This window comes from Gadus morhua, chromosome 13 (genome assembly GCF_902167405.1).
Source record: "Gadus morhua chromosome 13, gadMor3.0, whole genome shotgun sequence".
Lineage (NCBI taxonomy): Eukaryota > Metazoa > Chordata > Actinopteri > Gadiformes > Gadidae > Gadus > Gadus morhua.
The window spans coordinates 4,514,634-4,538,341 of record NC_044060.1 but is presented as its reverse complement, the minus strand read 5'-3'; the positions used below and the strand labels follow the sequence as shown (position 1 = coordinate 4,538,341).

Sequence of the window (23,708 nt, the reverse complement as noted above, 5' to 3'; positions counted from 1 at the left end):
CACTCACTGCGATGGAGATGGTTAGTCACTCTTTAAAGTGATGAATACATTATGATGCTAGAGCTGGTTAAATGCACTGGAATGTAGAGATGGTTGAATCACTCACTGATACAGAGTTCTATGCACTATAACTGCTATAGAGGTGGTTAAATGCACTCACTACTATAGGGATGGTGAAATGCCCTATTTAAACATGTATAGCGTTGATAAAGGGACGTCAAAAGAGGCTAAAATCACTATCTTTAGAGCTGCTTAAATTCATGTCTTCACACTAAATATGCTGTCGTTTCAAATTTGAGACATCAATAAAGGATTTCATAAAATTCCAGTTGAGCAGTTCATTCCTCCGACCGCTAGGGCGGACCTAGCGTCCTTCCTCCACTTCCGCGCCCTGGTCCGTCACTTCCGCCAATACATTCCCCTTACCCACACGTGAGCGCCGTGGACACGAGCGCAGGGAAGCGAATTGTTTTGATCAGTTCCCGATCTGATCTGGAAACGAACTGATCGTTTCCACCAGACGTCACCATGCTGAGTGAACTGGACCTGATCGGAACCATCCTGGACGATGACGAGGTTCTGGAAGAGCCGGAGACCGACTCTGAGGATGGAGAAGTAAGTTTATGTTTAGGGCTACACGCTGCTAGCCTAGTGGTAGACTCAGAGCCATAGGGTAAACTTAGAGAAGAGGCGTATAATCATAGAGAAAGGTAAAGACTCATAGCTTAGTGATGGACAATGGTAGAGCCATGGTGTAACGTAAGAGTACAGGCTTATAGTCATGGTGATGGGTAAAGACCCATAGCATGGCTCTAGAGACAAGTACAGACTCCTAGCTATAGAGACAGGTACAGCCTCAGCTATAGATAAAGGTACAGACTCATAGCTAAAGAGTAAGGTACAGACTCACAGCTCTAGAAAATGTCAAGGAATCATTGCTGTATAGAAAAGTACAGATTCCTAGCATGTCTAGAGAAAGTTACACTCATGGCTATAGTTCAAGGTACAGACTCACTCAGCTGTAGAGAAAGGTACAGACTCATAGCTGTAGACAAAGGTACAGACTCAGCTCTAGATTAATTTACAGACTCAGCTATAGAGAAAGGTACAGAATCAGCTATAGGTAAAGGTACAGACTTATGGTTCTAGAGAAAGGTACAAACTAAGCTATAGAGAAAGGATCATAGATAACGGTTGAGAGTCATAGCTGTAGAGAAAGGTACAGACTCGGTGTGCTGTGTACTTGTGTATCAGTACATGCAGTAGCTTCCACCGTACAACGGTCAGCAGGTTAAATGAAGGTGTTTTGTTGTGTGGCAGGCGGACGCGCCCATCGTGCTGAACAGGAAGAAGAAGGAGGCTCTGAAGGGTCGCGGCGCAGGAGACTTCAACGCCGGCTTCGAGTTTGGGGCGCGAGACGCACCCGACAACCAGGACTGGGCGCTGGCGGACGTGATGTCACAGCTCAAGAAGAGGGTGAGCGTCTGCCTCTCTGAGCTTTACTTGGCGGGGTGGTGAGGTCAGAGGTTACCATATCATTCCGCATGGTTAAAGGACTCACCAATTACTCAGAGGGGGTTTTGGGGGGAATATACTCCGGGTGAATACTCTAGTTTTTGGGCACTGTACACTGGGTGTCTTACTGTAGATTTGGGGTACTATCCCCTGGTTGTCTTACTTTAGTTTTGGGGTACTGTACCTGGGGGTTTAACTGTAAATTTGGCTACTATCCCCTGGTTGTCTATCTTTAGTTTTGGGGTACTGTACCTGGGGGTCTAACTGTAGTTTTGGGGTACTGTACCCGAGGGTCTAACTGTAGTTTTGGGGTACTGTACCCGAGGGTCTAACTGTAGATTTGGGGTACTGTACCCGGGGGTCTTAACTGTAGTATTTTTTTCAGAGCGCTCCGACGACACTTGACGAGAAGATCGACAAAGTGAGGAAGAGGAGGAAGCTGGAGGTGAGTGTTGAGGAAATCCGCTCAGTCGCTGCTGCTGATGCTGCCGGTTGCCATGGTGATCACTAACAGGGATGCTCTTCACAGGAGAAGTCTGGCACAGGGGCCAAGCAGGAAGACGAGGAGGAGGAGGAAGGTGACGCCGATGAGGAGGATGATGAGGAGGAGGATGACGACGACGAAGAGGACGGTGATGATGGAGACGTAAAACCGGCCCAAGTAGAGGAGCCGGGAGAGAGTGAGGATGACGAGGATGAGTTTGACTCCGCCGACGAGGAGGTTCTCACCAAAGCCGGTAACTACATGCGCACCCAAATCTAAGTATGTCATCGTCCGCGGTTAAATACACGTCTGACCTCTCTCTGTGTGTGTCCGTGTGTAGACACTCTGAGGGATAAATCGGGAAAGAAGAGGAAAAAAGATGAGGTATGTCCTGTTTCCATGGCTTTTAGTCATTTTTAGTTTGGTCTCCTTCAGTGTTTGTAGCTGTATGTTGAAGCTGCTGCCTGTCTTGACCAGGTCTGCTTGAAAAAGAGACACCCCATCCCAACGGGACCTAACTGGTTTACTGGTTAAATAAGGATCAAATATAATACAATGGTGTCTTCATCATACTATAGGATCCTCAGCAGTTCCTTACTCAGTGTGTGTGTGTACCTGCGTGTGTGTGGCAGGCTCCAGACTGTTTCTACGAGGACGCCTCTAACTACGATGAAAAGCTGATGTTTCAGGACATGAACCTGTCCCGACCGCTGCTCAAGGTGACCTATGACCTCTCGCTCATATTGAGAATATGTATGTATGTATATATATACAGAAAGTTATTTATATAGATATTTATCTAACGTGTGTGTGTGTGTGTGTGTGTGTGTGTGTGTGTGTGTGTGTGTGTGTGTGTGTGTGTGTGTGTGTGTGTGTGTGTGTGTGTGTGTGTGTGTGTGTGTGTGTGTGTGTGTGTGTGACCAGGCCATCAGCACCATGGGGTTCCGGGAGCCCACCCCAGTGCAGAAGGCCTGTATTCCTCTGGGTCTGCTGGGTCGTGACCTCTGCGCCTGCGCTGCCACTGGCACAGGTACGGACCAATCACATCATACAAAGTCTCTCCGTCTGCTCTCTGATTGGCTGGCTGACGCTCTGCCTGCTCTCTGATTGGCTGTAGTTTTAAGGGTACTATACCCTGTGCGTCTTGCAGTAGTTTTGGGGTACTATACCCTGCGTGTCTTATTGTAGTTTTCGGGGTACTATACCCTGGGTGTCTTACTGTAGTCTTGGGGGGGCTTTACATGGGGTTCTAACTGTAAGTGTTGGGGTACTTTACGGACCAGTCATACGCGGTCTGTCTGTCTGCTCTCTGATTGGCCGGCTGACCCCCTGTCTGCTCTCTGATTGGCTGACCCTGTGCTCCTCCCCCCCAGGTAAGACGGCGGCCTTCATGCTGCCCGTGCTGGAGCGGCTGCTCTACAAGCCCAAGGAGACGCAGGTGACCCGGGTCCTGGTGCTGGTGCCCACCAGAGAGCTGGGCATCCAGGTCCACTCGGTGGCCCGGCAGCTGGCCCAGTTCACCCCCATCTCCACCTGCCTAGCCGTCGGTACGGCAACCCACTGACCGAAACCCCTCATCCAGACTGCACTCACCCACTCATCCAGACTGCACTCACCCTCTCATCCAGACTACACTCACCCTCTCATCCAGACTGCACTCACCCTCTCATCCAGACTGCACTCACCCTCTCATCCAAACTACACTCACCCTCTCATCCAGACTACACTCACCCTCTCATCCAGACTGGACTCACCCCCTCATCCAGACTACACTCACCCTCTCATCCAGACTGGACTCACCCTCTCATCCAGACTACACTCACCCCCTCATCCAGACTACACTCACCCTCTTATCCAGAAAAGACTCATCCCCCCACCCTCTATACAGACTACTTTAACCCCCTTTCTGTCTGTCTCTCTCTCCTCATCCTGTCTGTCTATCTGTCCTCATCCTGTCTGTCTGCCCCTCATGCTGTCTGTCTGTCCGTCTGTCTGTCTCCTCCCCCTGTCTGTCTGTCTCCTCCCCCTGTCTGTTTGTCTCCTCCCCCTGTCTGTCTGTCTCCTCCCCCTGTCTGTTTGTCTCCTCCCCCTGCCTGTCTGTCTCCTCCCCCCGTCTGTCTGTCCTCACCCTGTCTGTCTGTCTCCTCCCCCTGTCTGTCTGTCTCCTCCCCCTGTCTGTCTGTCTCCTCCCCCTGTCTGTCTGTCTCCCCCCCCTGTTTGTCTGTCTCCCCCCCTGTCTGTCTGTCTCCTCCCCCTGTCTGTCTGTCTCCTCCCCCTGTCTGTCTGTCTCCCCCCCCTGTCTGTCTGTCTCCCCCCCCTGTCTGTCTGTCTCCCCCCCCTGTCTGTCTGTCTCCTCCCCCTGTCTGTCTGTCTGTCTCCCCCCCCTGTCTGTCTGTCTCCTCCCCCCGTCTGTCTGTCTCCTCCCCCTGTCTGTCTGTCTCCTCCCCCTGTCTGTCTCCTCCCCCTGTCTGTCTGTCTCCTCCCCCTGTCTGTCTGTCTCCCCCCCCTGTCTGTCTGTCTCCTCCCCCTGTCTGTCTGTCTCCCCCCCCTGTCTGTCTGTCTCCTCCCCCTGTCTGTCTGTCTCCTCCCCCTGTCTGTCTGTCTCCCCCCCCTGTCTGTCTGTCTCCCCCCCTGCCGTCCGTCCCTCCAGGTGGTCTGGATGTGAAGTCCCAGGAGGCTGCGTTGCGCTGCGGTCCAGACGTATTGATCGCCACCCCGGGTCGTCTGATCGATCACCTCCACAACACGCCCTCCTTCCAGCTCACCAACATCGAGATCCTCATCCTGGACGAGGCCGACCGGTCAGTGGGGCTAATACTATGCACGAAATGTATAATGTGTGTTTATTGTGTACTACTGAGTATTTAATGTGTATTTTTAATTAATGTGTACTTCTTGTTTAATCTGAACTAAAGTGTGTTCAATGTGTATAACTGTGTTTTAATGTGTACTACTATGTATTTAATTTGTATATCTGAGTTAAATGTTTACTACTGTGTATCTAATGTGTACTACTGTGTTTCAGGATGCTGGACGAGTACTTTGAGGAGCAGATGAAGGAGATCATCAGGATGTGTGCCTACCAGAGACAGACCATGTTGTTCTCCGCTACTATGAGTGACGAGGTAGGACTACGACTAGACTGAGGTAGTACTTCTACTACAACTGCTACTTCTACTACTAGGCTGAGGTATCTTATGTGTTGTGGATCTAGGTGATGTAGGATCTATGTGTTGTGGATATAGGTCAAGGACCTGGCCTCAGTGTCCCTGAAGCAGCCTATCAGGATCTTCGTGAACAGCAACACGGACGTCGCTCCGTTCCTCCGTCAGGAGTTCGTCAGGATCCGACCCAACCGGGAGGGAGACCGCGAGGCCATCGTAGCAGGTTAGCATTCGCTCACATTAGCCTTCCGTTAGCATTAGCGCCATGTTAGCATTCGCTCACATTAGCCTACTGTTAGCTTTTGATCCACATTAGCCTACCGTTAGCATTAGCGCCAATGTTAGCATTCGCTTCACATTAGCCAACCGTTAGCTTTAGCTCCACATTAGCCTACTGTTAGCTTTAGCCGAACATTAGCATGCTGTTAGTATTAGCTTTAATTTAGACTACCGTTAGAACTAGCTCAACTTGACCATACCATTTGCATTAGCTCCACATTAGCATGCTGTTAGCATTCGTTCCAAATATGCCTACCGTTAGCATTAGCTCCACATTAGCATACCTTTAGCATTAGCTCTACATTAGCATGCTGGTGACATTAGCATACTTTGTGCAGTATTCGAGTTGTGTGTGAGTGTTTCTAATCCTCTCGTGGTTCCAGCCCTGGTGACCAGGACCTTCCAGGACCACGTGATGCTCTTCACCCAGACCAAGAAGCAGGCCCACCGCCTGCACATTCTGCTGGGGCTGCTGGGGGTCAAGGCGGCCGAGCTCCACGGGAACCTCAGCCAGACCCAGAGGCTGGAGAACCTGAGGTACACAACGCGCTCAATACACACAATGACACGCCTTTTTTACTTTTTATATATGTTTATCTATTAATGTGTAGATCAGCAGCATAGGTGGTAGCCTAACCCCTCAGGTGATGTTGTGTCTCCAGGCGTTTTAAAGACGAGCAGATCGACATCCTGGTCGCTACGGACGTGGCCGCGAGAGGCCTAGACATCGCTGGAGTCAAAACGGTACCACGCTGCACCTAGATCTAGACTACACTAGATCTAGACTACACTAGACTAGATCTAGGCTAGACTAGATCTAGACTAAACTAGACTAGATCTAGACTACACTAGACTAGATCTAGATTATATCTAAACTACACTAGATCTAGACTACACTAGACTACATCTAGACTACAGCTGGACTACACTAGATCTAGATCTAGAAAACATCTAGATCTAGACTAAACTAGATCTAGATCTAGACTACACTAGATCTAGATCTAGATCACCACTAGACAAGATCTCGACAACCAGTCTGCTGACCCGTCTATGTGCAGGTGATAAAATCCACCATGCCCAACCCTAACCTGTCTGTCTGCTCCCCGTCTGTGTGCAGGTGATAAACTTCACCATGCCCAACACGGTGAAGCACTACGTGCACCGCGTGGGGCGCACGGCGCGCGCGGGGCGGGCGGGGCGCTCGGTGTCCCTGGTGGGCGAGACGGAGCGCCGCATGCTGAAGGACATCGTGAAGACGGCCCGCAACACGGTCAAGGCCAGGGTCATCCCCACAGGTAGGCAGGCAGACAGGTACACCGACAGACAGACAGGTAGACGGCCCACAACACGGTCAAGGCCAGGGTCATCCCCACAGGTAGGCAGACAGACAGACAGACAGACAGGTAGACAGACAGGTAGACCGTCAGGAACATCGTCAAGACCCGGGTCATCCCCACAGGTACGCACTCAGACAGACAGGTAGACACACAGACAGGAACACGCATAGAGACAGACCGACCGCTAGGAACACCGTCAAGGCCTGGGTCATCCCGACTGGTACAGACACAGACAGGCAGACAGGTACACAGGCAGACACAGGTACACACATACAAACAGGTAGACAGTCAGACAGGTAGACGACCAAGGACCCTGTTAAGACCCGGGTCTATGTTTCTCTACCAGAGGCTCTAGCACTGTGTGTCAATGTCTCTCTACCAGAGGCTCTAGCACTGTGTGTCTATGTCTCTCTACCAGAGGCTCTAGCACTGTGTGTCAATGTCTCTCTACCAGAGGCTCTAGCACTGTGTGTCTATGTCTCTCTACCAGAGGCTCTAGCACTGTGTGTCTATGTCTCTCTACCAGAGGCTCTAGCACTGTGTGTCAATGTCTCTCTACCAGAGGCTCTAGCACTGTGTGTCTATGTCTCTCTACCAGAGGCTCTAGCACTGTGTGTCAATGTCTCTCTACCAGAGGCTCTAGCACTGTGTGTCTATGTCTCTCTACCAGAGGCTCTAGCACTGTGTGTCTATGTCTCTCCCCCCGAGCTCTAACATTGTGTTCTTATGTCTCTCGCCCTCTCTCTAGACGTGGTGGTGAGGTTTGCCTCTCACATCCGGGCTATCGAGAAGGACGTCTACGCCGTCATGAGACTGGAGAGAGAGGAGAGGGAGATGGCTGCGTCTGAGGCCCAGGTGTGTGTGTGTGTGTGTGTGTGTGTGTGTGTGTGTGTGTGTGTGTGTGTGTGTGTGTGTGTGTGTGTGTGTGTGTGTGTGTGTGTGTGTGTGTGTGTGTGTGTGTGTGTGTGTGTGTGTGTGTGTGTTGACGTTGTGTGTGTTCTGATGGTGTGTGTGTATATACTGACCCTCCTGTGTGTGTGTGTGTGTGTGTGTGTTCTGACGGTGTGTGTGTATTCTGACGGTGTGTGTGTGTCTGTGTGTTCTGACGGTGTGTGAGTGTGTGTGCTGACGTTGTGTGTGTTCTGACGGTTTGTGTGTGCATACTGACACTCCTGTGTGTGTGTTCTGACGGTGTGTGTGTTCTGATGGTGTGTGTGTATGTACTGACCCTCCTGTGTGTGTGTGTGTGTGTGTGTGTGTGTGTGTGTGTGTGTGTGTGTGTGTGTGTGTGTGTGTGTGTGTGTGTGTGTGTGTGTGTGTGTGTGTGTGTGTGTGTGTGTGTGTGTGTGTGTGTGTTCAGCTGAGCGTGGCCCAGAAGCGCCTCCTCAACAAGCAGGAGGAGGTGGCCCCGGAGAGGACCTGGTTCCAGACGCCTCAGGACAGGAAGAAGGAGCGCAGTGAGTGGCACGCTTCCTCTCTAGTCCAGCCTCATGTGATGCGTGACATAATATGTAACGTGTAACATGTTGTGAATCATGGTTTGCAACAAATGATGTATCACGGTGTGTATCTCAGTGTGCAACATGCTATGTACCGTGATGTGTGACTTGGTATGGAACACGTGTGTATCATGGTGTGTCACGTATCATGGTGTGTCACGGATGGTGCTCTAGTGTCACGTGTTCTTAACATGTATGTAACGTGGACGCTTCGTGTTTTAGTGTCCAAGGCGCTGCAGGACTTTGACCTGGCTCTCAGAGGGAAGAAGAAGAGGGAAAAGTTCCTCAAGGACGGAAAGAAGAAGGAGATGACAGTAAGTATGGGGTGGAGGAGGTGGTGAGGCTGGGTGGAGGAGCTGAAGGCTGGGTGGGGGAGCTGATGTAGTTTGGGTTCTGGACGTGACGTAGCTAATGTGTGCCTGTTATAGGCGGAGGACCGGGCCCAGATGGAGCTGCTCAAGTCCCAGATGTACGCCGAGCGAGCCGCCAAGAGAGAGAGGCGGCCCCAGAGAGCCAGAGCCATGCCGGAGGAAACAGCGGCCCCCAAAGGTCAGAACACCTCATTACAGTTACTGTTATTATTTACAAAAACCATCACATCCACCCAAAACCTTGGGATAAAAATGGTGCTTGATGTAAATGTGAGCATTTAATCAACAAGAGACGTGTTCTGTCGGTCTGCAGCCAAGCCGAAGCCAGCCAAGTCTACGAAGAACTCGGTGTTTGACAAAGAGTTGACCAACACGAGCAGCAAGGTTCTCAAACAATTCAGAGCCGGGTAAGTACCTCTCTGTCTGACCACCTGACGGTTTTTCTGTCCGTCTGTCTTCCAAATGTCTTTCCAGCTTTGATTTTATTGGTTATACATGCTAATCTTGGATAGCGCTAGTGCTGCTGTGCAATTTCATGGAAACCCTGCACAAACAGCCTTTTTAGTTTGATGATAATTTGGAGTACCCCTAAACGTTCAAGAATGTGTCTTAATTGGAACTTAATTGGTTTGTGTTGCTGATGAGAGCACACATAGAGAAATTAACGTGACTTATTTTAACGACACATTCTGCTACAATGTCTATAAATTTCACATGTCATTTTTAGCTACTAGTTTTGTGTTATGAGTCTATGGGGGAGAGATATTCCAGATTAATGAGGCATTTTTTAATTAGAGCATGGCGAGGTGTACTGTCGTGCTAATTTGATCGCATTCTAATTGGTGTTGTTGACCAATCGGGTCGCTCTGATCAGAAGGACCTGCGGTTGTAACCCATGTTGTCTTGTAGGCCGTCGTTTGAAGACCGGAAGCGCCTGGGGATGTCCAACAGGAGAGGAGGAGGAGGAGGAAGAGGAGCCCGAGGAGCAGGAGGGAGAGGAGGAGGAGGAAGAGGTGGAGGAGGAGAACGAGGAGGAGAAGGCGGAAGAGAAGGAGGAGGAGGAAGAGAAGGAGGAGGAGGAAGAGAAGGAGGAGGAAGAGGAGGAGGGCGAGGAAGAGGAGGAAGAGGAGGGAGAGGAGGAGGAGAAGGAGGTGGAGGTGGAAGTGGACCATGGAGAGGGGGTGGAAGTGGAGCAGGAGGAAGAACAGCAGGAGGAAGAGGTGGAGGAGGAAGAGGTGGTGGAGGAAGAGGTGGAGGAGGACGAGGAGGACGAGGTGGAGGAGGACGAGGTGGAGGCGGAGGGAGAGGTGGATTCAAATCAAGGTACGTCTTTGATCGGTATACAACATGAACCAGTCTATATAACATGCAAAGTATACAACAGCATGAACCATTCTATAACAAAATGATCAGTCTATAATCCCATCAACAGATCTATGCTAACAGCATCAGTCTAATAACATGAACAGTGCATTATAATATGTAATAACTGTATGCAATTCTCTGTGTTTCTGGCCCAGTAGGAGCTGAGCAGTGTTCGGTCGTCTCCTGTAGCTTGTGGATGTTCTGCGTTCTTCATGTACCTCAGTTAGATGTGTTTAATAAAGATGTCTTTAATAAAGTGTTTGGTAAAGATTTGGTGAATGTACTGACTCGCCGCATCAACAAATCATCACCTTCCAGAGACAGGTCACATCACAACCCGACAACATTCCTTAAAGCTCTGTGAACCCAAATTAGGTTTAGTTTTTTACGTTGTAATGTCTTATGATCTTCAACAAATCAACAAAACCTCGCAGAGAGAGTGCTAAGCTTCCATGACACTTATAGTTCAACACCACGGCGTGGTGGATTTCATTAACAACAGCACTTGTTAAAGCACGTATACACATGATGGTATTAGCTTAAATATAATTACAAAGTTATATCCATAGGTACAACCAGGGGTTAGAACATACAGAGAAAGGTCATTATGGAGCAGGTAGGGGTAAGACAATACAGAGACTGGTCATTAAGGAGCAGGTAGGGGTAAGACAATACAGAGAGGTCATTATGGAGCAGGTAGGGGTTAGACAGGTCATTGGCGCCGGATGCTGCGTCGCGCAACATGGCCCCTCCTGCCGGGAGCTGCGTAGCGCAGCATTAGCTCTTCTGCCGGCTGCTGCGTGGCGCAGCATTTTGTACACGTGATTGTTTTCATGACGAATGCAGCAAATAACTCACTCTGGTTGGTTAAAATAAACATGAGGTGGGTCTTAAGGCTTTGGTAAAGATCTGGTGACCACCAAAATGCACTTTGGTTGGCTGAAAATCACGTCAATCAAATCAGATATACACGTGATTTTCTATCTTTGTTTTTAGCGACGCGTCTAGCTGGCGACCGAGAAGTAGCAATGAACATGGAGGATTTTGATAGCGATGGCAGTGATATTGACATAGAATTCAAGGGATTTGAGTCTGAGAGCGAGGACGAGGATGATTTTGTGCCGGTTGATCCACTGGATCGGGCACAGAAGTGGGAATTGTTGGACACCGAAGGAGAGGAGGAGGATGACTTTCGGGGACTCCAGGTGGACTGGAGAACCGGCAATTACGAGCCTCGGAAAACAAAGACATTCTCTCGCATACCGGGGGTGAAACAACCGATCCCCTTGGATGCTAGCCCACTCGATGTGTTTTCCAGGATCTTTACCGATCAGCTGTGGGACACGTTATTGACCGAAACGAATCGGTACGCGGAACAGGTACGAGCTCAGACCCCCACGACCTCAAAGTGGACCCCGGTCTCGAAAACAGAAATGAAAACATTCCTCGGGCTGTGTCTTTGCTTTGGAATTTTAAAGCTACCAGCACGCCGCGATTACTGGAGGCAAACTAAGTGGCTCTACCAAACAAACGTCCCCAGGGCAATGTCAAGGGACCGTTTCGACATGATCTGGAGGTAATTATATGTTTTCTTTTCTTGTGCTCTCTTCCGAGTTCCATTCTCTTCTCTTAGAAAACGGAATGGCCAGTAATGATAGTGGTGCTATAGCATTACTAATGGTGATGATGGTTGATGATGAATAAATACAATAATGTTAGTTATAAATACAATAATGGAATAATGAATAAATAGCGTAATAAATAGTAATACAATTATGAATAAATATAAATAACATAATACAAATAAACACAATGATGGAAATAAATGTCAGGCTCAAATTCTTTGTCATATGCATTTTCAGATATCTCCATCTAGAAGATAACTTGGACCCTGCCTTGGATAAATCCGATAAGCTGTGGAAGATCCGGCGGTTCATGGACCTCCTCTTGCATCAGTTCCAGGCCCTCTATGAGGTCAATGGGTTTGTGAGCGTGGATGAGTCCATGGTAAAATACAAGGGACGCCTTGCCTTCCGGCAGGACCTCCCCGTGAAGCCGGTGAAGTGGGGGATAAAGGTGTGGGTCATGGCAGAGAGCAATACAGGCTACGTAAACAATTTTCAAGTTTACACAGGGGCCATTGCAGGCAAGACTGAGACAGGCCTGGCTTACCGGATTGTGTCAGACCTGGCTAAACCGTATTTTGGGTCAAACTTGTGTGTTTACATGGACAACTTTTACACCAGCGTGAAGTTGTTGGTGGATCTGCAGGTCAAGGGTGTGCAAGCGTGTGGCACAGTGCGTGCCGGGAGGAAGGACCTCCCTAAAAACAAGGAGCTGACTAAAAAGGCTGGTCTAAACAAACACCGATTCAATGTGGCACAGCAGGATGACCTCACCTTCTGCGTCTGGCAGGACACCAAAACGGTCATGGTCCTGTCCAACTTCCATGACCCGACGGCTAATGGGTCAGTGAAGAGGAGAACCGGTGGGCAACGCCAGATTGATGTTCGGGTGCCAGCATGTCTTGCTGATTATCAGCAACACATGAAGGGGGTCGATTTACTGGACCAGATGGTGGCCTACTACCGGATACGCCACCGGTCTACCAAGTGGTGGAGGAGGCTGTTCTTTTACCTCTTTAGTGTGGCGGGCTACAATGCCTTTGTTGCTGCCAGGTCTGTGGGAGGACCTGGGTGGAGATACAGGAGGAGCGGCTACAAGGACTGGCTGGAGGATCTGTCCCAGGAGCTGATCGTCCCTGTCACGGCAAGAAGTGCTCCCTGTGTGCTCCCCACCGCCCCAACAGGAGCTTCTGCTGACCATGATCTGGCTCAGATCAATATCAAGAGGAAGACCTGCAGGGAGTGCTCTCTAAAGCACAGCGGCACCGACATGCGTCCAGGGTCTACATTGATGGGGTGCAAGCAGTGCAATGTCCCTCTGCACCGCGAGTGCTTCATGTACCACGTTGGTCGTGAGACCAGTTCCACCTCAGGACTTTCCCATGGGTTGGAACTGTAGTTCTGACCTTTACAATGCTTTGTTAAAAATGTTATTTGTTGTATTTAATATCGATTTATACAGTTTTTTTCTTCTTAATCTTGTTTTGAGAATGTTTTTAAAACGTTGCTGTTATGGTTGTGCTCAGGGAGCATGTTTTAATAAAACCTGTAGTTCTTACCTTTACAATGCTTTTTATTTAATGTTTCTAGGTGCTCCAGAGGCTTAGATATTAAGGTTTATGTAGACGTTGACAATTCTTACTATTTTCTCAGAAAACCCTCAGGAAATGAGGTTATTTTTCCTAGAATAGCATAGGATTTTAGCAGGCGTTTTCAGCAGGCGTTTTAGGCATAAATGGGTGAAGGAGCAGGTATGGGTTAGACAATACAGAGACAGGTCATTAAGGAGCAGGTAGGGGTTAGACAATACAGAGACAGGTCATTAAGGAGCAGGTAGGGGTTGGACAATACAGAGACAGGTCATTAAGGAGCAGGTAGGGGTTGGACAATACAGAGACAGGTCATTAAGGAGCAGGTAGGGGTTGGACATTACACAGACAGGTCATTAAGGGGCAGGTAGGGGTTAGACTGTACAGAAACAGGCCATTAAGGAGCAGATGGGGGTTGGACAGTAAGTACAGATAAAGATTCAGGAGCAGGTAGGGCTTTAAACAATTTGTTAATGTGCCATTACATTTAATGATGTGACTTTGGATTTGGGAAATATAAAATGCACCAGGTATTTTATATAGTTAGTGTATTACATATTTAGCTATAACAAATTTATAAACGGCTCAGAAAACGGACATTCCGTCACGAGTTTAATCGGTGGAAGAGGCGGAACTTTTGTCATGAACTGATGTTTCCTTCAGGAAGGAGTTCCGGTGACATCTAAAATGCTGTCCCCATCACAACACATGTAACTACTTGAAATGTATATTTGATCTATTATTCATATACTATATATTATTTATATTATCTGTACGCATACTTTACGTATCCTTCTTGTAGAGTCTTGCTAGAAGTGTCCACCGGACGCCCACTTGACAGCAGGTGCAACTGTCAAACCAAGTTATTCAAGCGCAATCAGAATTAAACTAATGAATTATAAACTATTTCATTCATAAAGGCAGTAAAGTAGGTAGTAAATGACGGAGGCGGCGTTTCTTGCGCCTCGGCGCCGCGCGACGGTGTACGAGGCGTACGAGGCGCCTTTCCCGGTGCCGCGCAGCGACGCGGAGGCGATGCGTTGCCGAGAGAGCGTTTACCGCGCCGACCTGGTGAACCAGCAGGTCCTGGTTCGAGACCCCGCTCACATCGAGCTGCTGTACGGACAGGTACACGTCCTTGTCTATCTGCTTGTGTGTCTGTCGGTCTTGTCTAATAATGTCTTCAATAACTGACTCCTTGTTCTCTTCTGGTTAAGAGAGTTTGTCTCTTTGAGAACTGGTCTTTGAGGACTGGTTGTAACTTTACTGTGATAGAAGTAGAACCTATAGAACCTTGGACTAGGATGAGAAAAGATCCAATGGTACTCATCACTAGAGCAGGGGGCTCTATATATATATTTATATATATATATATATATATATATATATATATATATATATATATATATATATATATATATATATATATATATATATATACATATATATATAATATAATACTATATAAAGTATACAACAGTGTATGAAGCATGTACACTATTTATGGGTGTGCGTATTGAGTTATCATTCTGGATATGATACTTTGTCTGTGTTTTGTTTATAATGTTGTTGTGTTTTCAGGGTTATTTCGGGAAGGGGATTCTGTCCAGAGCCCGGCCAGACTACAGCCTCTCTGACCGATGGCAGGGTGAGTGTGTGTATGTGTGTGTGTGTGTGTGTGTGTGTGTGTGTATATATATATATATATATATATATATATATATATATATATGTACGTCTCTTACCCTAACCCTCTCATCTCTAACCCTCTCATCCCTAACCGGCTCATCTCTAACCCTAACATATAACGCTCTTTATGCATAATCAATATATTCAATAACTCTCACCCTAACATATAACCCTTTATATGCATAATCAATATATTCAATATCTCTATGTTGCAGAATTTGAAGGCCGACAGATTCCTGTCATCAGCAAAGCCAGGTCAGTAGCCAATCAAAAGCCAGGTCAGTAGCCAATCAAAAGCCAGGTCAGTAGCCAATCAAAGGCCAGGTTAGTAGTCAACCGCAAGCCAGGCGAGTAGCCAGTCACAGGCCAGGTCAGTAGCCAATCACAAGCCAGGTCAGAAGCCATTCAGAAAGCTGTCTGTCTGTCCGTAGGGTCTGACATATTTCACCAGGGAGTTGAACAGTGCAGAAGGAGAAGAGGAGAGTCTAGCCACAAATCTCCCAAAACATTTGCGTGTGGTTTCCTTCTTGTGTTTCAGGTACAGTGAACATAAGGCGTCTCAGTGTAAACAATTTTTGATGCAGTGTATATGTTAACCTCTTGTATGTTAACCTATATGTATGTTAAATGTCCCCTCTGCCTTCAAATCTGCTGCTGTCACCCCCACCCTCAAGAAACCTGGTCTCGACCCCTCCTCCCTCAGTAACTACCGCCCAATCTCCAACCGCTCCTTCCTCTCCAAAACCCTTGAACGCATCGTCACCACACAACTCCAATCCCATCTCCACGCCAATAACCTTTTTGAATCCCTCCAATCTGGCTTCCGCCCCCTCCACAGCACAGAAACCGCTCTCCTCAAAGTCCTCAATGACCTCCTCATCTCTGCCGACTCTGGTTCCCTCAACTTCCTCATCCTCCTTGACCTGAGTGCAGCCTTCGATACTGTAAACCACACCATCCTGCTCACCAGACTCAGCAACCTCGGAATCGAAGGAACTGCACTTAGCTGGCTTCACTCCTACCTCTCCGACAGATCTCACTTCATCTCCCTCCACAACCACACATCTGCCACAGCCACCGTCACACAAGGCGTTCCCCAAGGTTCTGTGCTTGGCCCCCTCCTCTTCATCATCTACCTCCTCCCCCTTGGTCAGTTACTCCGCCATTTCTCCATGGACTTCCACTGCTACGCCGACGACACCCAGATTTACCTCAGCACCAAATCCCCCCACAACCCCCCCCTCTCCCACATTGAATCCTGCCTGCCTTCACTCACTCTCTGGATGCAAAATAACTTCCTGAAACTTAACAGCAACAAAACTGAACTCCTCCTCATTGGCTCCAAATCCACCCTCAGTAAACTCGCAAACCCCCCCACACTCACTATCGACGGCACCACGGTCTCCCCCTCCCCCCAGGCCCGCAACCTTGGCGTAATCTTTGATTCCACCCTCTCCCTTGAACCCCACATCCGCCACACTATCGAAACCTCCTTCTATCACCTCCGTAATATTGCAAAGATCAGATCCTCCCTCACACCTCACGCTGCAGAAAGACTCATCCATGCCTTCATCTCCTCCCGCCTTGATTATTGCAATTCACTCCTCGCCGGCATCTCCACCACCTCCATCAACAGACTCCAACTGGTCCAGAATGCAGCAGCCCGTCTCCTCACTCATACTAAAGCGTGGCACCACATCACCCCAGTCCTCAAGAATCTCCACTGGCTCCCCATCTCACATCGGATCCACTACAAACTCCTGGTCCTCACCCACAAAGCTCTCCACCATATGGCCCCCCCATATCTCTCTGATCTTCTCTCCCTCTACCAACCCCCCCGGGCCCTCAGATCCATCTCAGCCGGTCTCCTCTCCACCCACACATCAAAACTCCACAGCCTTGGTGACAAAGCCTTCTCCAGGGCAGCTCCCAGGCTCTGGAACTCCCTCCCCCAACATATTCGTGACTCTGAGTCCCTCACCATCTTCCAGTCCCGCCTCAAGACTCATCTCTTCTCCTCTGCCTACCCCTAGATCACTCCCTATCTCTAGCCCCATCCCCATCAGCCCCTATGTAAAGCGCTTATTATTATTATCATATGTTAACTTTGCACCTGTCACTGAATGATTGGCTTGTTTGTCTAACCTGTCTGTCTGGCTGTCTATCTGTCTGTCTGTCTGTCTGTCCGTTGGTCCTCTCTAGGTATGAGCAGCAGTTATCATGGAGGCGGGACTATCTGCTGTCCAAGGGAATAGATGAGGAAGCTGTCAATCAAATACTTGTTAGGCTGTCTGAGCCAATCGAGCCGGCCGCAGAAAGTGAGGAGGCGGGGCTAGCACAGACTGAAGACGCGTCCCAAAAGAAGAGGAAGAGGTATTCATCTAACCTCCTTCCTTTTACTCCTCTTGCCTGTTCCTCCTCCTCCTTCCGGTTCCTCCTCCTTCCTGTCGCTCTTCCTTTCTGTTTATTTTCCTTCCTGTCGCTCCTCAGTCTGTTACTAGTTTTGTTTGAACTAGTGAGGTTAGCGAGTCTAAATAGTTGTGTTTTTAACAGATCATCTTCGACAGATGAACAGAGGAGGAAATATTGCCCATACCAAGATAGGCAACACACTGACCCCGCCCCCAGGACTGGCTCCTCTCCTGTGGATGACTCCTCCCCCATGGCTGACTCCTCCCCCGTGGCTGACTCCTCCCCCGTGGCTGACTCCTCCCCCGTGGCTGACTCTGTGTTGGACTCCGCCCCGGGGACTGACTCCGCCCCTGAGTATGTCCTTGTGGAGGGGGACAGTGATGAGGAGGTTTGTCCAATAAACAACCAATCAATCCATCAATAATCAATACTCGGGTGCACAGATGGTCCCTGAAGCCTGTTGTTTTCTTCTGACAGGAGGGGGGGTCAGAGGTCAACCAGGGGGGGGTGAGACGGCTGCCCTTCAGCACCACTGAGGTTCTACAGCTCACTCTGGAGGAGGTGAGACAGGTCCTGCCAACAGTTGCTAGGTGATGTGTTGCTAGGTGATGTGTTCCTATGTCATGTGCTGCTAGTGGGGTGGTGTATTGCTAGTTAATGTGTTGCTAGGTGATGTGTTGCTAGGTGATGTGTTGCTAGGTGATGTGATGCTAGGTGGTTGATGTATTGCTAGGGGATGTGTTGCTAGGTGATGTGTTGCTAGGTGATGTGTTGCTAGGTGATGTGTTGCTAGGTGATGTGATGCTAGGTGGGTGATGTATTGCTAGGTGATGTGTTGCTAGGTGATGTGTTGCTAGGTGATGTGTTGCTAGGTGATGAAAGATGATGATAAGATTATTCACTAATCACCCTCTTCCATCTCAGGCATTCTTCCTGGTCTACGCTCTGGGCTGCCTTTCAGTCCACCACAACCAGGTAACTATCTTACTAACTAACTTACTAACTAACCTCTTAGTCCATCACAAACAGGTAACTAACTAACTACCTTCTAAACCTAACCTACCTTTAAATACCTTAACCTAACCTTTTACAATAACTAAACCTTACCATTTAAATTAATATATTACACCTTACCTTAGTAAACATGTTAATGTCCACTCTATTGGCTCAAACATCTCACGTGTTTTGCTTCCATCGCTGAGAGTGCTCTCTTCTCTGATTGGCTAGAAGCCGCTGTCCATCAGTGAACTGTGGGGGAGGTTCCGGGGTGTTCAGCCCGGCTTTGAGAGCTCCTACGCGGCCTACCACTACTACCGCAGCCGGGCCTGGGTCCCCAAGCCCGGGGCCAAATACGGGGCGCACTTCAGTAGGTCACACCCTGTTAGCACGCGCATGGTGGTGTGTGTGTGTGTGTGTGTGTGTGTGTGTGTGTGTGTGTGTGTGTGTGTGTGTGTGTGTGTGTGTGTGTGTGTGTGTGTGTGTGTGTGTGTGTGTGTGTGTGTGTGTGTGTGTGTGTGTGTCTCATCTATTCTCTTCTCTCCCAGTGCTCTACAGAAAAGGACCCCCCTTCTACCATGCCAGGTACCCCTCATCCCTTACAGTTACCCTTAACCCTTAAACCTCCACACTTTACCATGAACCCTTAACCTTAACCTCATCCTTTAGTCATGAGCCCTAAACCCTGAGCTCTAATGTAACCTGTTCCTTGTGGAATTTAGACCTTTTAAGATGAGAAAGAACAATATTATAGGTGTAAAACAATGCAGTGAACTCCTCCCCTCCCTTCTCCTCTCTCATCCTTCCCTTTCCTCTGCTCCCCTCCCCTTCCTCCTCCCCTCCTCCCCCCTCCTCTCCTCTCCCCTCCCTCTCCTCCCCCCCCCTCCTCTCCTCTCCCCTCTCCTCCCCTCCCCCCCTCTCCTCCCCTCTAGTTATTCGGTGGTGGTGGAGCAGGTGAGGTCCTCAGGTGCGTCCCTGCGTCCGTTCACCTGGCGCTCTCTCGCGGCGCTCAGCAGGATCACCGCCAACGTCTCCAAGGTACCGGTCCCCATGGCAACAAGGTCCCACCACTCAGCTAGTGCTAGCTAGTCGGGGTGATTTGGCCGGTGGGTGAGTTAGGGGGTAGGTTAGCTGGTTTATTAGGGTCGGTTAGTTCCGGCCCCCTTGTCAAGGCCAATCTGTCCAATCACAGGTGAGGCGCCACCCGATTGGTCCTAGCGTCTACCTCCGGGCCCTCTTGTGAAACCAAGGTGTGGAAAAAAATCAGGCGACTATCAACTCAAGTTACTCCTCAGTAACTTCTTACTCCTCAGTGTGACCCCAGAGTCACCCTGAGAAGAAGGAGCCCTGAAAGATAATGGAACGACACCGGAGCCCTTAGACGCGTAGATATACAGATTTATAGGTTATCGATTACTATGGATATGGTGCAGGTGGTGCAGGTAGTCTAACAATCATAAAGCCTGCCTGACGATATTAATGTGTGTGTGTGTGTGTGTGTGTGTGTGTGTGTGTGTGTGTGTGTGTGTGTGTGTGTGTGTGTGTGTGTGTGTGTGTGTGTGTGTGTGTGTGTGTGTGTGTGTGTGTGAGAGTGTTACCTGTATGTGTGTGTGTGTGTGTGTTCGTGTGTGTGTGTGTAGGAGCTCATGATGTGTTACATCATCTATCCAGCCGACCTATCAGAGGCAGAGCTGACCTCTCCCCTCAGCCTGCACAGACTCACAGTCCAGGTACACACACACACACACACACACACACACACACACACACACACACACACACATAAACACACACACACTCACACACACAAACACACACACACACACACACACACATGCACGCACGCGCGCGCGCACACACAAACACATAAACACACACACACATTAATGTGGACACACTAATATGCCCACACTAATATGCCCACAATTATATACACAAACGGGCATAAATATATATATCTCTCTCTCTCTAACAGGAAGTGGTCATAAAGAGATGGATTTCCTCGCGGGAGCGAGCTGAGCTAGATGACATTTGATTGCCTTTTCAGAGACATTTGTCATCATTATAATGTTTAGCATTGCATTATGATGCTAACCCTTGCAAAAAAAAAAAAGTTAGCATTATAGTAGCATTATGATGATAACCGTTTTGCTGTTGCTCACTTCCAGGTGTCTTGGTAGTTCTGTTTTGACGAAAATAAAAGTATTGTTTTTTAAGCGTGAGTGATTATATGAGTGAATGTGAGTGAACATATGAGTGAATGTGAGGGGGAATGAGAGGCTGAATGTGAGATGAATGAGAGTGTGAATGTGTGAGTGCTTGAGAGGTTGAACAATATGTGAGTGAATGAGGGGGGTCAATGGTATATGTCTGGTAACCAGGGTGACCGGGTGGACGTAACTCCACACTAGGAGTAACAAGGCCATGAGCCCAGCCTATCATGTTGCAGGAAACTGCTCAGTCTACCCTCTGAACCACTAGAGAAGGATAAATGTACACTTAATATATAAACTAGCATCAATAGTATATACTATCATTACTAAACAATTTTCTAATAATTATAAACGTATTGTTAACAATAATCATCATACACCATTAATGTTATACTAATACACCCTTTGACCACTATTATCTCCCCTATTGTAATCTAAAGTAGTGTGTGTTATAAATTATAATGTAAGATATTATCACCTCTTTAGTGCACGATACAATTCTATGATATAAACTCTGAAGCCCCTGCATTCTTATCATACAGTACTGCTACACTACTACTATAGCACTACAATACTGTAGTAGGACTGTAGTAGAACTATACTGTATGGTATCAGAGTTGTAGTACTGTAGTAGGACTGTAGTAGAACTATCCTGTATGGTATCAGAGTTGTAGTACTGTAGTAGAACTATACTGTATGGTATCAGAGTTGTAGTACTGTAGTAGGACTGTAGTAGAACTATACTGTATGGTATCAGAGTTGTAGTACTGTAGTAGAACTATACTATAGTAGAACTATACAGTATGGTATCAGAGTTGTAGTACTGTAGTAGGACTGTAGTAGAACTATACTGTATGGTATCAGAGTTGTAGTACTGTAGTAGGACTGTAGTAGAACTATATGGTATCAGAGTTGTAGTACTGTAGTAGGACTGTAGTAGAACTATACTGTATGGTATCAGAGTTGTAGTACTGTAGTAGGACTGTAGTAGAACTATACTGTATGGTATCAGAGTTGTAGTACTGTAATAGGACTGTAGTATAACTATACTGTATGGTATCAGAGTTGTAGTACTGTAGTAGGACTGTAGTAGAACTATACTGTATGGTATCAGAGTAGTAGTACTGTAGTAGGACTGTAGTAGAACTATACTGTATGGTATCAGAGTTGTAGTACTGTAGTAGGACTGTAGTAGAACTATACTGTATGGTATCAGAGTTGTAGTACTGTAGTAGGACTGTATCACCAGCCTTGTGGACGAGTAGACTTTAAGGTTTCTTGATGGTTAAAACCCGTTGTAACACTAAGAGATGGGTTAGGGTTCTCAGGTCCTGCAGCTAGGGTTCCAGAGGACTCCGTTCCCCGGCGTCCTACAAACACTAAACCCCGGCTGGAAAGGTCAGTCACCACGCAGATCCTATCATTCTGACAAAAAGATCAAGACACTTGCACCGTAGCATCATGTTGGTTTAATAGCTCCTGGCACCACAAACATACGAAATATATGAGAATATACAAGCCTCTGTTAGCTAGTACTAATGCTGTTTGCTAATAGTACCATCAGCTTTACTGATGGTACACAGCTGATCAGCTGATATACCTCATAGCGCGCTCTCTCTCTCTCTCTCTCTCTCTCTCTCTCTCTCTCTCTCTCTCTCTCTCTCTCTCTCTCTCTCTCTCTCTCTCTCTCTCTCTCTCTCTCTCTCTCTCTCTCTCTCTCTCTCTCTCTCTCTCTTTCCCATATATAGGGTGACAACAGTTTCAAATCCCCGACACGGGCACCATAAAGTGTGCCGCACGTTTACGTTCATAAGGGCACACACGTGTGTATGCCCTTATGCATCACAACCTCCACTCTAAACGACTGAAAATGTCCCCTAGCCGTATGTCCTGAACGCATTTTCGTTGCCTGCTACTTCACACAGAAAAGAGTTGGCCTTCAGGAGGTATTCAGAAAAGACCACCTTCTCTTCGGCATGAGAGACAGACTGTCAGACAGAGCTATTGTAATAATGAGTGGGAAAGAACATGATGAACGTGCATAATAATAATATTATTACTTAGTAATAGTGTTGTGTATGGCAGTAGTATCATATGGTAGTAGTATAGGACCGTAATATCATATGGTATTAGTATATGGCAGTAGTATCATATGGTAGTAGTAGTATAGGACAGAAGTATCATACGGTAGTATAGGATGTCGTATCATATTGTAGTAGTACAGGGCAGTAGTATCATATTTTAGTGGTATAGGACAGTAGTATCATATGGTACTATAGGATGTCGTATCATGTATAGTAGTATCATATGGTAGTAGTATAGGATAGTAGTGTCATATGGTAGTATTATAGGACAGTAGTAGCATATGGTAGTAGTCTATGGCAGTAGTATCATATGTTAGTAGTATAGGACAGTAGTATCATATGGTAGCAGTATAGGGCAGTAGTATCATATATAGTAGTATCATATGGTAGTAGTATAGGACAGTAGTGTCATCTGGTACTATAGGATTTCGTATCATGTATAGTAGTATCATATGGTAGTAGTATACTGTATATGGCAGTAGTATCATATGGTAGTAGTATAGGGCAGTAGTATCATATATAGTAGTATGGTAGTAGTATAGGACAGTAGTGTCATATGGTAGTGGTATAGGAAGTCACCATACTCTAAAAGCCTGTCTCTCTCTCACTACCGGTCTCTCTCTCTCTACTTGCCTGTCTCTCTCTCACTACCCGTCTCTCTCTCTCTACTTGCCTGTCTCTCTCTCGCTACCAGTCTCTCTCTCTCTACTTGCCTGTCTCTCTCTCTCTACCAGTCTCTCTCTCTACTTGCCTGTCTCTCTCTCGGTACCAGTCTCTCTCTCTCTACTTGCCTGTCTCTCTCTCGCTACAAGTCTCTCTCTCTCTACTTGCCTGTCTCTCTCTCGCTACCAGTCTCTCTCTCTACTTGCCTGTCTCTCTCTCTCTACCAGTCTCTCTCTCTACTTGCCTGTCTCTCTCTCGGTACCAGTCTCTCTCTCTCTACTTGCCTGTCTCTCTCTCGCTACAAGTCTCTCTCTCTCTACTTGCCTGTCTCTCTCTCGCTACCAGTCTCTCTCTCTACTTGCCTGTCTCTCTCTCGCTACCAGTCTCTCTCTCTACTTGCCTGTCTCTCTCTCGCTACCAGTC

General features: G+C 47.8%; 3 protein-coding genes and 1 long non-coding RNA gene across 6 annotated transcripts; all 4 read left to right on the top strand.

The window, feature by feature from the left end:
• Positions 1-403: 403 nt before the first annotated feature.
• ddx27 (DEAD (Asp-Glu-Ala-Asp) box polypeptide 27) lies at positions 404-9,799 on the top strand (the record flags this gene model as incomplete). The annotated part of the gene is made up of 20 exons (XM_030375464.1): positions 404-615; positions 1,321-1,476; positions 1,901-1,960; positions 2,045-2,252; positions 2,340-2,383; positions 2,632-2,718; positions 2,924-3,029; positions 3,373-3,546; positions 4,650-4,800; positions 5,025-5,124; positions 5,245-5,386; positions 5,826-5,979; positions 6,105-6,186; positions 6,560-6,737; positions 7,528-7,634; positions 8,140-8,236; positions 8,501-8,592; positions 8,707-8,827; positions 8,963-9,056; positions 9,559-9,799. Coding segments are annotated over exons 1-20 (2,481 nt in total), but the record flags the coding sequence as incomplete, so codon positions are not given.
• Positions 9,800-9,914: 115 nt separating this feature from the next.
• On the top strand, positions 9,915-10,284 carry LOC115557565 (uncharacterized). The gene is made up of 2 exons (XR_003979202.1): positions 9,915-9,972; positions 10,173-10,284. It is a non-coding gene; the product is annotated as an uncharacterized LOC115557565 (long non-coding RNA).
• A 500-nt stretch (positions 10,285-10,784) lies between these two features.
• On the top strand, positions 10,785-13,206 carry LOC115556531 (piggyBac transposable element-derived protein 4). Its single transcript, XM_030373631.1, has 2 exons — positions 10,785-11,590; positions 11,877-13,206. The coding sequence occupies exons 1-2, from the start codon at positions 11,043-11,045 to the stop codon at positions 13,036-13,038; spliced, it is 1,710 nt and encodes a 569-aa protein (XP_030229491.1). The 5' UTR covers positions 10,785-11,042; the 3' UTR covers positions 13,039-13,206.
• Positions 13,207-13,882: 676 nt separating this feature from the next.
• On the top strand, positions 13,883-20,541 carry tsen2 (TSEN2 tRNA splicing endonuclease subunit). Of its 3 annotated transcripts, none has more exons than XM_030374358.1 (13): positions 13,883-13,938; positions 14,149-14,356; positions 14,810-14,876; positions 15,133-15,172; positions 17,120-17,290; positions 17,471-17,717; positions 17,807-17,890; positions 18,254-18,304; positions 18,557-18,695; positions 18,874-18,910; positions 19,258-19,363; positions 19,966-20,055; positions 20,301-20,541. In XM_030374358.1, exons 2-13 carry the CDS (start codon positions 14,168-14,170, stop codon positions 20,358-20,360), a joined length of 1,281 nt encoding a protein of 426 aa, XP_030230218.1. In that variant the 5' UTR covers positions 13,883-13,938; positions 14,149-14,167; the 3' UTR covers positions 20,361-20,541. The 3 variants fall into 3 exon arrangements, with proteins under 3 accessions (XP_030230218.1, XP_030230216.1, XP_030230219.1); XM_030374359.1 differs by having other exon boundaries at positions 13,903-13,953; XM_030374356.1 differs by having other exon boundaries at positions 13,884-14,356.
• The last annotated feature ends 3,167 nt before the right edge of the window (positions 20,542-23,708 follow it).